At 41.7% G+C, this 14,973-nt stretch overlaps 1 protein-coding gene across 1 annotated transcript in view; it reads left to right on the top strand.

Annotated features, from left to right (window-relative positions):
* Positions 1–14,973, top strand: part of RFX6 (regulatory factor X6) — a 46,410-nt gene that overhangs the window by 27,295 nt on the left and 4,142 nt on the right. Inside the window, exons 10-17 of the mRNA XM_044420437.1 lie at positions 533–582; positions 1,893–2,052; positions 3,758–3,902; positions 7,034–7,143; positions 10,885–11,002; positions 12,145–12,267; positions 13,279–13,488; positions 13,851–14,366. Coding sequence (XP_044276372.1) covers positions 533–582; positions 1,893–2,052; positions 3,758–3,902; positions 7,034–7,143; positions 10,885–11,002; positions 12,145–12,267; positions 13,279–13,488; positions 13,851–14,366 — 1,432 coding nt within the window. The remainder of the gene's footprint in view (positions 1–532; positions 583–1,892; positions 2,053–3,757; positions 3,903–7,033; positions 7,144–10,884; positions 11,003–12,144; positions 12,268–13,278; positions 13,489–13,850; positions 14,367–14,973) is intronic.

Raw genomic sequence — 14,973 nt, 5'->3', positions numbered from 1 at the left:
GGGTTGTTCAGAGGCCAAACAACCCAGAGGTTTACCCAACAGAAAACCATATTAGCCCCTAAACAGCCCAGAACTACTGGTTTACACATCCTGTCTAACATTTTACAGCCAGGCTGAACTTTATAACCTCCTGATTCATAAGCAAAATTTTCCTGGCCTCTGTATTCCGGTAAACTTTTAACCTATAAAGGACATGTAAGTCTTAGAAGTTTAAAGATTTAGCTAAAATTTACTAGTAGATGCACAAAAAGTTTAACCCTATAATATCCTACAATCAAACTAAATATCAAAAATGGAGGGAAGTTCCCTATTACATGTTGTATATGTTTATTTGAAGTATTTTATTTATTCATTCATTTAATTATTTGGGGATTTTTATCCCATCCAATCACATTGCATGTCTCTGGATGGCGTACAAATCAAACACCCAATAAATACAGACACACCCATAATAATCCATAATAATTCATAATAATCCACAAATTTACATTTACATTAGAGAGATATCAATTTACTTCTTATTGTATTTAAGGTCCTTACAGATGTATTGATCCCTTCAACTATGCAAGAAATGCCAGAAAGGTAAGAAATGATCTACACACAATGTTGTTCAAAACATCAGACCAACACAGTGATAGTGGACATCTAAGAAAAAAATGCCTATTTTTTAAATGCTGATCTTTGTTATTTAGAGATGTGAGTAACTGCAACAGCAGAAGAAATAGCTTGATTGGTGGCAATATTTTATTTACTAATACAAGGTATGCAGATATTATATGAACTGTTGAATACTAATGTAACAGAAATGCCTCTTTTATCAGGCAATGAGGCGATCACCTTTCAAGGTTGTAAATGTAATTTCACGGGTCACAAAATAATTAATACTTCTAATCTGTGAGATCCTTATTTTATTTATATTTCAGTTGCATTTATTTTCCCTATCCAGCAAGGGATTCAAGGTCAAGTGGTCTCAACTGTTGGATTTCTGCCATCACTACACAAGACCATGACTCAATGTCATTTACCTCGCTGACATTCATACAAATTATATCATCAGTTTGGGCGATGCTGATAGCCAGTTTGGGGGGAAACTGCATCTGCCCTTCCTTCCTTCCCCAAAAGCTGGTTAGCACTGCCCTAGCTAACACTGTTGGTTATCTCCCCAACAGATATTCACATGTGTCCTTTCTATTAACTGGAGTTAACTCTATGTTGTAAATGGAATAAGCTACATAGATTTCTCTGGACCGAATCCCTGGCCACAGCTCTCTTTAAGCGGTTGCACTGTGTACAGGAAGGGAAACTTCGCCCAGCCGCTCCCTGGTCCTGCCACAAGCCTGCTGCACTTCCACTCTGACAGGGGAAGCTTGCTGCTGGGAGACTGCACAGGGGTGTCCAGCCCCTCCACCCCCGATCCCAGCACAGGGAGGGCAGGGACTCAAGCTCACTGTAGAAGGGGGTGCTTTCCTTCTCTCTTATTTAACACCATACTATATAGTCGACAATGACCAAATGCTGCATAGATGAGGTCAGATTGCAGGGATCATAGGCAGTTTAGCCACAGGCCAAATCCATTGGAATGTGCCATTGGGACAAGACCAAATCCGTTGGCACTGGTACAATAGCATTGTCTCCTTGTGTTATGCCAAGGCATCATAGCAATCTCTGTTGTGCCATTTGGCATTGTGGGAGTCCTTGTCCGCAGTCCTATAAATTTGGCTCTTGGGATCTGGCCACATAGTTTTTCAGTTAAATTGAAGCAATGATGAATGGTTTATGTTGGCTTCTCAAATACTTGAAATGGGTGGTTCACCTTTTGGGTTTGGTGAAATAGTGAGTATATCCAAAGTCCATGAACAGATTCCAGAGTTATTTTCTTCATTTCATTACAGTTTATTGGCGGATATAAGGAATTTTGCTAAAAATTGGGAACATTGGATAGTTTCATCATTAGAAAACCTGCCAGAAAGCCTTGCAACAAAAAAAATACCAATAGCACGAAGATTTGTATCTTCTTTGAAGCGTCAGACCTCCTTTTTGCACTTAGCACAGGTAAAGTAAGAGTAAAAATCATTACACAGCATGGATAATATTGTAAATTGAAAGGATGTATCCTGGGGAAATTGATAAAATCCTGTTTTTAGATATTCTTTTTTCTAGGTATAAGAAAGTGGGGTTTATATTCTTGTGGGTTTATATTCTCAGTCTCCTTATACTTACATAATATTAATAACTAAATGGAGCAAAAATAATCATGACTGATTTGGTACCATCTTAGAAACATAGAAACAGAGCGAGTCAGATGGGACCTCCTGGGCCATCTAGTCTGACCCCTTGTTCCAGCCGGGTCTGCTAAGACAAGGGAAACCACATTAGTATTTTTAAATACCATTCCTTCATGGACTTCAGCATATTTTTTCCAGTTGTCTCTTATGGATTTTCTTTGAAGTTTTATCTACGGTGATGATGCTTAATACTATTGGTATGAAACAGCATCTAAATTACTTTATGGAAAATCCTGTACTTTATCATTTATATTTGTAAAAATGTTTTCCATAGCTAACCCATATTTATTAGAAAGATCCAGAAATGCTTCAGCCCTGCAGATCAGTGGAATATGATCACAAGTGCTTTTTTCTTACATTTCATGAATGCATGGGACAACTGGGATTATGCCTACTGTCTCCATTCTCAACCTCCACATACTTATTTAAAAGCCAGGGAGGTGGCCTTTTGTGGCGTTCCTGATTGTACGGAGAGATGTGCATCTTGTATGTTGGTATCCCGTTTGCCTGGGCTGCTCAAAGATTTTGTTTCATCCTCATTTTTAAGTGGACTGACCTGATTTGCATTTCCTAGAACAATATGTATATCAGAAACAATTGTTCCTTTGGTTTCGCACATCTCCCAATTTTGCAATACAGCTCTTGGCTCAAAAAGCACACCAAAGTCCACAGAAGTATGTATTTCAGGTTAAGTTGCATATAAAAATATGTGTTTTAGGAGAAAAATGGAGATGTAAATGTATGCTTCATTAAAAATAAAATTAATTCAAATTTTCATGGCAATACAAAGCAGGATGGGACAGTTTTTATGAATGCGCACATGTGGCACTGCCACGTATCAAAAATGGGTTGCTCTGCCCATCCTTAATGAACACTTGTAGACTGGGACCAAGAGAAGTGGGTGGCTCTCAGGTCCCCCTCTTTGAGTGCTCATGGAATGTCTGATGATCATATTTAGCCCTCCTGGACAGTCAGATTGCGCACTGTAAGCCCTCCCTCCTTCCTGGAGCCCTCTTCCTTTCTTCTCTTCCCAGGTGGCTGTGCAGTGTGCACAGTGGCCATTTTGTGCAATGGGATTTAGAGACTTACCCTTGCTGCCCATCCATCCGTTCCTTATAGAGATGAAGACTTATCAGCTAGGACTAGTTAGAATGCTGAAACTAAACACCCATTTTCGGGCCATCTGAACTAGTTCTGTGTTAGCTGCTGGGCAGCTAACATGAGTTGATTTTGTTTCATCTCCACAATAGCTTTCAGATTAATGTCAGCTGGAAGAACATTGCTTTTGGTGTTAATTCCATTTCATCTGTGCCACATATTGCTGTTTAAGCAGGACAAAATAACCTTTATCTGATACTGCACAAAATGCATTGTTCAGAAGACAAAAGGTGAAGGGCCACGGTGGCGCCATCACGCCCTTGCCTCCCCCGTCAGTGGTCATCTTAGCATATTTCTGTGTTTCTTGTTCACAGATTGCAAGACCAGCTCTTTTTGATCAACACACAGTGAATGCCATGGTGGCCGATATTGAGAAAGTAGACCTATACGGCATTGGATCTCAGGCACTGCTCACAGGATCGGGAACCATGGACTCTGATGGGGAGGGCTACATTGAATGTAAGTTGGTGCCATATTAGAACATATTGCTGCTTCCCACAACTAGAGCACAGAACAGTTGCATGTGTGCGATGCTAAAAAGCACATGTCAGGGTCTACAGAAGGGACTTCTACCACAAGTGCAAGGAAAAAAATCAAATGTTCCTCCCAGGCAATCTGGCTTTGGTTTTGCATTAGGAGCCAATTTAAAACAAAGCTGGTCTATGTGCAAAGAGGCACCTTCTTCTGTAGATGCTCACTGCAGGCACCTGAAGCTCCATGCAAGCAGGCGCTTCCTCATTCACTTCAGTGGTGGCAGGAGCTCCACACACCCCTTCTTGTCATGCTCACACAGTTCTCTTTGACACTGAAGTGTTGGTGGAGCTCTCCTGGTTTCAGCTGATGCTTTGGAAAATGACAGAGCATCTCATCAGGTGACTGTATACAACTGAGAATGTTACGTGAAATTTTAGCCTGTTCCGATTGCCCTTGCCTGCCCCACACCACTCGTGGCCCCCAGAAAGGCACTTGGCTGTTTCAAACTTTTGATGAACTCATTTCAACACCACTAATATACTGAATGTCTCTTTGATGGCTTATATGCTTATCTGGCTAATGTCTCTGTGTCTGGCTATAGTTTTTGATTGTGAGTAAATAAATCATCGCGTGCAGATTACCCAGCTTTAGTTTCGGAACTGGCTTTTGTTTCCTTTTTAAAACAACAAAGTATGTCAAAGACATATTTACATTCTCACTCTAGTTTCTTCTCTTTGCCATTGACTTCAGCCTCCTGTTCTTGTGTAGATTTCTTTGCTATGAGCAGACAAGGGCTGATTAATTTACGGGGGAAGTGCAAATGTTAACTACTAGGTGCCTTCAACTGGGGGCTGAGGTGGATTGTTCTGAAGCCTACAGAGGTCAGGGCAACTGACCTGGGAGGGCACTCTGACACTACCAAGGTATTTTATTCCCGAGTTGCTCAAAATTGTGTGTCCCGAGGAGCATCTAGAGGCAAGACAGGGTCTACCCAGAGGTAAATATTTTAAGTCCTGCTGATTTCAATGGGAAAGTTAAGCATTTGCTTAAACCTCTCCCCCTGAAATTAAAGGATTTTAAAATGCCTAACTTCAGCTGTCCTGTAGCATACTTTTTTTTTCAATCAAGCTGGATGGAGGAATGGATGAAAACCAGCAAAGCCCAAATTTATTCCCAGTTTGCAAATTGTGTCCCATTTTCAAACTCTGTGCAGTGCTAATTATTGCACCTGTTACTCATACACATCTGGCCCAGGATGCCAGCTGGCTCCCCGCACGACAGGACTGCCTGTTTCGGCCTTTCTTTAAGTGGCCTCTCCTGTCTGGGCAGGACCCAAGAGGCAGGCCAGCATGGCGACCTCGGTGCTTGTGGCACCACGCAACGCAGTGGCAGACTGTGCAGTGGCAGGAACGGTGCTCTGGATCCCGCCTCTCTCCTTCTCTGCAGCTTCTGACCCTGCTCAGGGTCTTTGCTTGTGATCCCCTAGAAAGAAATAAGGTGTAATTGTGAGGTCCAGCAAAAAGCTGTGGCAAGGAGCATTAGGGTCAGAAGTCCTCTTCAACCTGTGGCAAAAAGTATTCCTGCCAGCAGCTTTGTAGTCATGAATTGCCACCCCAGCCCTGAGGCTGCTGGGACCGAGCTGTATGTCCTTCTGCATGGCCGTGTGGCTAGGCTCTGAGTAAGGGGATCTCCATTTAAGGTCTTAAAGACTAATACTCCAGTCCTAAGCACAACATCTAGGATATGAGGAAGGGAGACGCATTTCTTTTTCGTTACAAAAAATGTCAGATTTGTAAAGAAAGAAAATGTGGCATTTGACCAATGAGGGTTCCCTTGGCAGCAGAACACATCGTAAAAATAAAAGGCATATACCAAGAGAATGAATGCTTTTTAAATTGTTGTTGTTGTTGTTGTTGTTGTTGTTTTTGTGAGTGCATAATTTACATGCCACCTTTTCTGTCTCCAAGGTGACCTCCTTAATGACAAAGCCTATTTAGAGTGTCCTCCGACTCTTTAGCAACCTGGTGCTGTGCCCAAACCCCACCTGTCCTTTGCAGCCTCTTTGTTTTCCTGCATGTGAGCCAGTCGGCTTTTTTGCCTCTTTTACAAGGATGTTGAGAACTTCAGAGAAATTCTGGGGAAGTATCTCAGGGCACAGGGCTTCAGTGCTCACCTCACAGTAAGGAGGGGGCTGAGCTTTTCACGTTTATTTTACCATTTTTATCCTGGACTGCCATGGAAGCCTCTCTAGCTGCGGCGGCTTTCTGGCAAAGTTTCCTCCCTTCAGGCTCTCTATTACTGCCTCCGGCCAAGTGCCTGCAAACTGGTGGGGACTGGTTTGGTTAAAAGGACTTTTAACAACAACAAACCCAACTCAAAAACGTTTCACTCAGCTTTCAAGCACTCAGTAAGCACTACTGCAAAAACACCCTGGAAAGGTAATGGGTTAATTCTTGGTTAGGGGCTTTTCTATATGAAGCATTTCCCATATGCATATCGTTGGCTTCTCACAGTCATTTCTGAGTTCTTTAGACAACATTGTGACCCTCTAGTTTCAACTTTGGAATCCAACTGGCACTTTTGGTGAGCCTTTTAGACCAGAGAAGATGCAGCATTTAAATGTCCCAGAGAAAATACAGCATTGGATTGTCCCCAGCATTTTGTCCCAGAGCATTATGCCAAGCCCTTAAAGTTCAGGCTCCACTCTGAACCATCCCTAGATTTGCTCAGCAGCACCCCCATCTCCTTAGGAACTGCTCCCCTCAACTGCTCTCTCACAAGGTGACTTCTAAAATCATCTCCCTCCCTCACTAACACCTCCCTCACCATGTTCCTGTGCCAATCCTTCCACACAAAATCTGAGCCCCACAGACATATAATCCTCTTCTTACCATAGTATTCCAAGTTCGAGGAAATGCAGTAGTTGTCTTGAAATGCCCCCAGAAATCTCTGCAAGGTGCTCTCTTCCTGCTGCTCTAGCCCCTAGCTGCACTGCTCTAATTCTTCCTTTTCCTTTCCTTTCCTTTACATGCTACAAAACTATCAGTGACTGGTGAGTGGCCTTCTCCCCTGTTCAGAGTAGAATGCAACCACCTATTTTCCTTTTTACATGGTAGATGACTCTATTACAGTGTTCCAAGAGCTGAAGGACCTCTTAAAGAAGAATGCTACCGTGGAATCATTTATTGAATGGCTGGATACTGTGGTTGAGCAAAGGGTCATCAAGGTAAGCTCCAGCAATTCTACCTGGATTGACAACTGAAATCAAATTATTTCACTGTTAGGTCTGTTGGCAAGCCAATGGGGTGGTTCTTTCCACATGATAAGGACTCTTCCTCCAGCTGGGTTCCTTCCCACACCTTCTAGCACTCTTTATGGGGTTTGCCTCCGAGGCACATGACTGGCTGTACCCATGTGATCGCTTAATTCTCACCTACTTCTCAAGCTTTGTATATGTAAAAGATCTTTAGGGGAATCATGGCCTGCAAAACACGAACTTCTGTGTGCTGTTTGATACCCAACGGCAATCCTGTACACAGTTATGAATGCAGCAGAAGCCTCACTCTAATCAAGGAAAGGGTGCATTCCAATTTCTCCAAAAACGTATGGCCCAAACCTTAGAGGAGAAAAGACTGAAGGCTAAGGGACCTCCATACATACATCCCTGTGTAATATTATGCTATACTATTTTATTTTACATGGTTTTTACTGTGACTTGCTATGTTGTGCTACCCTACTGCAGAAAATGTAGCCAATAAATTTTATAGGCATACATATATACCAAAATGCCATGACCTTTCAAAATAGGATGAGAAGTTCTTTGTACAGGTATTTTAAATAAATATACCATGAGTTCTGATTTATGAACTTTCACTGGAAGTGAAAAACAGTACAGTTCCTCTTTCATAGACATAGGGATAGGGTATTTATCCACTATGAAGATATAGGCTTGGTTCAGACATATTTATCCTAGGAATAAGCCACATGTGCACATATTCCATCTTCCCCAACCCTCTCCCTTCTCTCATGCATCTTAATTCAATAGTTTGGAGATCTAGTAAGCCAGAGTTTTTCACAGCATTGGAACTGGGAAACTGACTTAATTTGATATCCTGATTTGAACTTTGAAGGAATCACTAAAAACCACATTTTCATGGGGTTAGGATGTCATAGGAAATGATGGCTTTAAAAACTCTCAAAATAGTGACTAGAGATATGTCAAGCAGGGAGGGAAAACAGGAAGAAAGGGATGTACCAATGGAAAATAACTGGTCCAGTTTCTTGGATTGGAATGGTTGCATTTGAACTGCCATAGTATGGTCAACATCACACTTTATAAGGAGAGGTGCTCAGCCTTGAGAATTCATTTAGAATGGAAATTCATAGAACCCTTACATGTCTGGTATTCAAGGTTCTTCCATCCTCAATTTCAAGAAAGAACCGAAACATTACAGAGTAAAATGCTATTCCGTTTAACTAATCTTTAGATATAATCACTATTAAACAGAGAAATCAGAGAAGAGGGGAATCATCCAGCTTTCAGTTTATATTATAGAATCTAGTTCTAGGGTAAACAGGTATAGTTTCCAATGTTTTCCTCGCACATCTGGGAAAAAATGCCTAACAATTTACTATATGAATCAAGATTAGCTGAGTAAGTGGTAATGATTTACAGAACACGTAATCCTTCCATTGCCCTTTACCTTCTGTTCATTTAAAAGTGCAGGGCCTCTCCATCACACCAAATGGTTTCCTTTTGTTTGCTATTTGAGAAAGTGGCAGCTTATAATGTTACCACAAGCTGCTGCTCAGTTCTAGTGGGGTGGCCAGGGCATCAGATGACAGGAGACAAAGCAAGTACATCTGCGTGCTCTGTATGTTCTACTTTGGCCTCCCTTGCAAGAGCATGTTTTACAATAAAACAATCTAATAAAAAGAGAGAAATGACAAAAGAACAACCGTTTGCAGCATTGAAAAATGATTCAGTACACTTTTCATAGAATGCAGTATGAAACAAATAGGATTCAAACCTCCATTTAAGAATTAGGAAGGACCATATATACTTCTTCTGCGGGAAAGTTCCACTGATAATGGGTGATTACAGAAATAGCCTGTTGATCTGATGGATCTTGAAAGCAGACCTACCAGTAAGGCCTTAGAGGCCTGCTATGTTTGTCCCAGTTAAGACCAGTCCAAGGTACCAATACAGATATTGCTATGTGTATCTGTGATCAATGTCATGGATACTTGAATTATTATATACTGCCATCAAGATACATGACACTGTGCAGAATACCTTCAAGCTTTTCTGCATAAGCCGCCCCGAGGCTTCGGCGAATTTCTGTGTAAGCCGCCCCGAGGCTTCGGCGAATGGGGCGGCATAAAAACGTTTTAATAAATAAATAAATAAATAATAAATAAATAGGGCATTTATTGATTCCTCACTCATGAAAATTTGCAGGGGCTTTAAATGACATCCTCATTCTCCGGGGCCTTTTCCATGTTTCGCAACCATTTTATGGTTTGTTTTGATTTGATTTGATGAGGAAAATCTTCTGTATCCCAGAATATTAGAATGAAGCCCTCTAGTATGAAACCTTCTGCTATACCACAGTGCAACCTACTAGTTGTATAATGGAATATGAAGGCAAAGAAAAAAACATCAGGAGCGGGGGATATGTAAAGATGCTTATCTTAATCCACAAAGTAATTCAACATAGCATCCTCAGTAAAATGTTGGGTTAAAAGCTTCATGTAGAAAAGCCCTTAAAAGACAGGTCTCCATCTCTACTCCAACTGTGGCAAACAACAGACTGGGGTGGGGAAGAGTGAGAAAGAGCAACAGAGACAAGGACCCACCAATACAATTACACCGTGCTAAAGCACACGCCTCCATGGACATGTGTAGAACCTTCCCTCCCAAGGCACATATAAACTGAGTGGGTAATTTTCAGCAGAACTGCCACACAAAGTGAAAATGCTAAAAATCTTTCTGTGCAGCTCATCTCAATTCTGGATGAGTCCTGCAGGTCTGATATTTAAGGAATTTGAGTTCTCTGTAAGAAAAAAGCAGAATATAGTGCAAATAAATAAATAAATAAATTTAGAACATGCGCATTAAATACTTAGATATATTTAGGTTGCGACCTTAATAGGTGTTTAGACCAAAAACAGTCATACAGTTCCTAACACAGTGCATGCTGGGATTTATAGGACATTTTTCTGTAAAAATGCCATGTGTGGACTGGCTCTCTGTAGAATGTGAAGGCTAAACAGTTATGCTAATTTTTCTAATCACTTGGAGGATATTTATTTGTTTAGGATATTTGTATGCCGTCCTTTGCAAGAGCCTCAGGATGGCGTATGCAAATACAATACAATACAATACAAATATCTAATATAACATAAATAAATTAATGACCCCTCTGGCTGCAATTAAAATGTGATGATAAAATTCAATATTAAAACTTATTAAATATTGATTAAATAAAAAGGTCTTAACCTTTTTATTACACAGAGAAGGAGGAGCACACACTTCTTACGAAGCTGCTGAAATTGTATTTTTGGCCCACTTCTTGTGCACTTGATTGCCTTCAGTCTGCAATCAAAATGTGCTTTCTGCAACATGGATTTGGTTGCATAGAATGGTATTTTGAATCCAAATAAAAGTCTGTATACTATAGCCTCAAAAGTAGCATGTAAAGTCATGATCTGTACTAATGAACTGTATCAACCCATTTGGGATAAAGGCAATGGTCAACATAGACAGTTAACACACAATCTCCAAGAGAATTTGCACAAGTGAGAAGGAGAGGGATAGAATCATTTGTTTATTTTTAAAAGTGTATGCCTCAGCTTTCGGTCCAAGGTAGCATTCTGTGTGAGCAATATGAATTGGCCCCCAGGAATGCTGTGCAATGTGCCTAAATTCTTCTCATTTTTCTTCTTTTCACTCCTTTTTCTTTAGGCAAGCAAGCAGAATGGTCGATCCCTCAAAAAGAGGGCACAAGACTTTCTTCTCAAGTGGAGCTTTTTTGGAGCACGAGTCATGCATAATCTCACTTTGAACAATGCATCCAGTTTTGGTATCTGGTTTTATCAAACTCTCACTTTTTTCTAATTAAGTGATGGAAACGAGTAACCAGAATCTTATTGTGTATTAAAAGCTTTTCTAACCCGTCCCCCACTAGTGGCTTACAATAAAAAACAAATGGAGTAAAAGAAAACAGCATGACATCTGACAATTTGAGAAGATAAAACCCCAGTTAAAATCAATTAAACATTAAAATGATGGGAAAACAAAAAGGTTTTTACCTGACACCAAAAATAATATAATATTGGCACCAGGCAAACCTCTCTGGGGAGCACATTCCATAGTCGTATTCCATTGAATTTTCAGGAAATGGAACGTGTGGGCTGTGGCATTCTGAATTACACACGGACTGGTGACCTATTTCCCCAAATGGAAGAGAACATTTTTTAAGCCATACAGATGCTGATTGTGATTACTCCATGTGATGAGATGTATTCTGCTCATGGACGGCAGCTTATCTATCACTGTTCCATAAAGCAGATTCTAATGTTAGGCTCTGTCTGGTTTCCCTTTCCACAAGTGCATAGAGAAGAGGTACTGTAGAGAGACCACAGCACTCTGGACATGTGTTAAATTCCTTTATCATTCTTGTTTATGTCCTATTATGGGGGCTTGGAGAAAATGGCAGATCTATTATCCAATACCACTGCCAGCTACTACTGAAAGGTGGTTTTAAATGTGGTTTTAAATCCACATTTCCTGGCAATCTTGACTTAACTTTATGCTATAGAGGTAGGCCAAGAAAACTCCAACAACTACATTCTGGCTGTTTAGTATCAAGGAAACTGAAATACAGCAACCCTAGACTTCTCCTAGCAGGAGAGTTCAGCTTTATCTTACTCTGATGTATGCCTTCTTCAAGTATAAACCATATCTCACTTTCATCAGTGTTGTGCTTTGATGTCATTAGTGGTCAAATAATCTACAGGACAGTAAACATATTGAGCTAGGTGGGCTAAGGCAAAGCAAGATTAGAGCTGAGAAGTTAAGCACTGCTCCTTGTTGGTCTTAGCAGGTCATCGAAAGTCCAACAATTGTTTGTTTGTTTCACTTGCTTCTTGTAAAGTGTTGCGAGATGGTCACCAAGATAACTTTATGACATGCCCACTCTCTCTGCTTTTCTCCCTCTGCCAGGTTCATTTCATCTGATCCGCATGCTTTTAGACGAATACATCTTGCTTGCTATGGAAACCCAGTTCAACAATGACAAAGAACAAGAACTCCAGAGTTTATTGGACAAGTATATGAAGAACACGGGTAATTGGAAATGGTAGTTTTAGAGTTCTGAAGTTTTAACAATGTAAACTTAGCCAAGTTTACTGGTTATTTGTTTATGCTCAGAGTTCAACCCTTACGGTGTTTATTCTTTCATACCTAATAATGGCATTTTAAAGATTTATTTAAGTTTCTCAGCCAAGATACACTTACCAGAGAGTAAGCCTAACTGAAGTCAATGGCACAATTTCTGAATAAACAATTTGAGGATCTTGTGGTATTTGGGTTTCATATATCAAATGTAGACAAAGTTATCTATTATAACTCTACATCAAGTGGCTAAACAGTAGGATAATCCTGAGGCATGTGACCAACCAAAATCAGAATCTATCATTCTAATTAAGCAATTGGCAGAACAAGAGCAAATACGTTTCCTCCATTTCTGATCATCACTTTGCCTTAACTCCTTTTGGAGATAGCATAATGATGGTGAACAGAAGAAATTAGTCTCAGAGAAAATCCTAGCTGGTCATAGAGAAGAAGGCAATTTCTTAGCTCTGCTAGGTCCAAACTGCTACAGATGTAATAGGTCCAAATTAGCACCTTGAGTAGCACAATGGAGATAACAGATACCCCCTGAGCAAGAGGGTTGGACTCCATGGCCTAAGTGGCCCCCTGCAACTCTGAGTCTGTGATTCATTGGGATCTCTGGAAAACCCCTCGACATTTTCTAAAAGGCTTGGCTATGAGATGACTGCTTTAACTTACCTAGCCAAACTACCTAACCTAACCTAACTCTGTTCCCATTGTGTTTGACTCCGGGCAACATGGTATAATGCATGAGTTGCAGGTGCCCATGGCACTCATCCATCCCTTTGGAGGAAACTTTCTGCTCTTTTCTCTTTCTGCATCACACTGGAAGAGTCAGTTGTAATACAGGAAGCTTCCCTAAAGAATCAACTGCCTCCCTACCAGCCTATTCTTCTGTCTTTAAGTCACCTATATAAGATATACTGTGCTCTAGCTGACACTTCACCAATGCTATTTTTCCAGATGCCAGCAAAGCTGCTTTCACTGCATCCCCAAGCTCTTGTTTCCTAGCAAACCGCAACAAGGCAGGTACAATTTCAACTGATGCTGCAGTGAAAAATGAATGTCTTGTGGAACAAGCCTATTTCCCTTTGACAGCCAATCCACACAGTGGCCTGTCCTCCAGTCTGAATTCATTCTCCACGGGGAACAATGAGAACATAGAGCTGACAGGTAGGAAACAAATGGGCCCTCTGCCCCTTTCCCCTCCATGTTTTCCTTTATGTATGTGTTATTGAAAGGATCATGGGAGTAAACAATACATGAAATTTCATGGCTCTTTCTGTTTGCTTAGATTTTGAAAAGTCTCGAGGTTTTATTCAGTGGTGTCATTCCACCAGCAGGAAGGAACCATCAGTAGAAAGATGCCTCCCTCCCACTCCACCCCCAGCTCTGTCCTGGAAGGTTGGAAAACCCTCTGGAGCACACCTGGGACATGCATGGGAAGCTCAGGTGGAGGAGAGGCTGGGAAGTCCCATCACGCAGGCCAGGCTCCTAACACGTGTAACCCCTCACCCAGCTGTCTGTTTTCCCAGGTCAAACAGATCTCTCTGAGAACGCTGCCCATCTCATGACCCCGCCCATTTCTCCCGCCATGGTCAGTCGAGGAAGTGTCATCAACCAGGGACCCGTGGCTGGCAGCCCTCCAAGTATCGGCCCACCATTGCCTGCACCCTCTCACTGCTCTTCTTATTCGGAAACCCTCTATCAGACTGTGCCACAAGTGAATCAAAGTTTTTATGGTGTTGGTACCAGCTACCCAGCGATGTTCAGGAGCCAGACTCATCCGTCCTCTGGAGCCTATCAGCACAGGGCAGAGCCCAGCCACTTCACGTCCTCAAATGAGCAACAGCACTTCTCCAGGGACTACTTCAGCAGCAGTTGTGCTGTGTCCCCGTACAGTGCCAGGTCGCCTCCAAACTACGGCTCTGCCTTAGCCACGCAAGAGACACATGGCATGCAGTTTTTGAACAGTGGGGGCTACAACTTGATGAACAATTCAGCAGCTAATTCCTGTCAAGGATTGTCATATTCTTCAACTGCTTCCAATGGTATCCTTCCTTCCTTCCTTCCTTCCTTCCTTCCTTCCTTCCTTCCTTCCAACAGGGTCTGGTTTTATTTCCAGAAAGGAGATGCTGTGTTAGTCAGCTGCAGTACCCATGGCAAAGGACCTTGTGGCCCTTGGAAGGCTGACAGGTTGATTGTGATGACGGCCTTCATGGAATGAGTCCATTGAAAGCACCTTTTCTCCCCAGACCAAGCACAGGCTAATAAAAAGTTTCCGACTTCCATACAGCAGCAGCAGCAGCAGTTCATTGGACAGTTTTCTGGAGAACAGCAACCTCTGCTGAGTGACAGCGTAATTGCCTTGCTGGATAAGCCAAAGGGCTATGCAGTCTGGCATCGTTGCTCCTGCAGAAGCCAAGCAGGTGCCTCTGAGGATCCCGCAAACAGGACATGTTGTTGCTCTCCAGTAATGCACTGGCAAGTGTACTGCCTCTTTAGTGTTGCTGTGTGGGGTGAGAGACCCTGACGCATCATTCAGGGGCAAATGCTGGCATTCTCCAAGGAACTGTCCGAGATATTTAGAACTTGTTTGCACTTTGTGGATCACATCCTTAGGGAATCCTAAAATCATTTAAGATGGCAAACTTACAT

The sequence above is a fragment of the Varanus komodoensis genome, unplaced genomic scaffold (assembly GCF_004798865.1).
Source record: "Varanus komodoensis strain SLA01 unplaced genomic scaffold, ASM479886v1 scaffold1, whole genome shotgun sequence".
In the NCBI taxonomy this organism is placed as follows: domain Eukaryota; kingdom Metazoa; phylum Chordata; class Lepidosauria; order Squamata; family Varanidae; genus Varanus; species Varanus komodoensis.
This window is presented reverse-complemented; position numbering and strand designations above follow the sequence as displayed.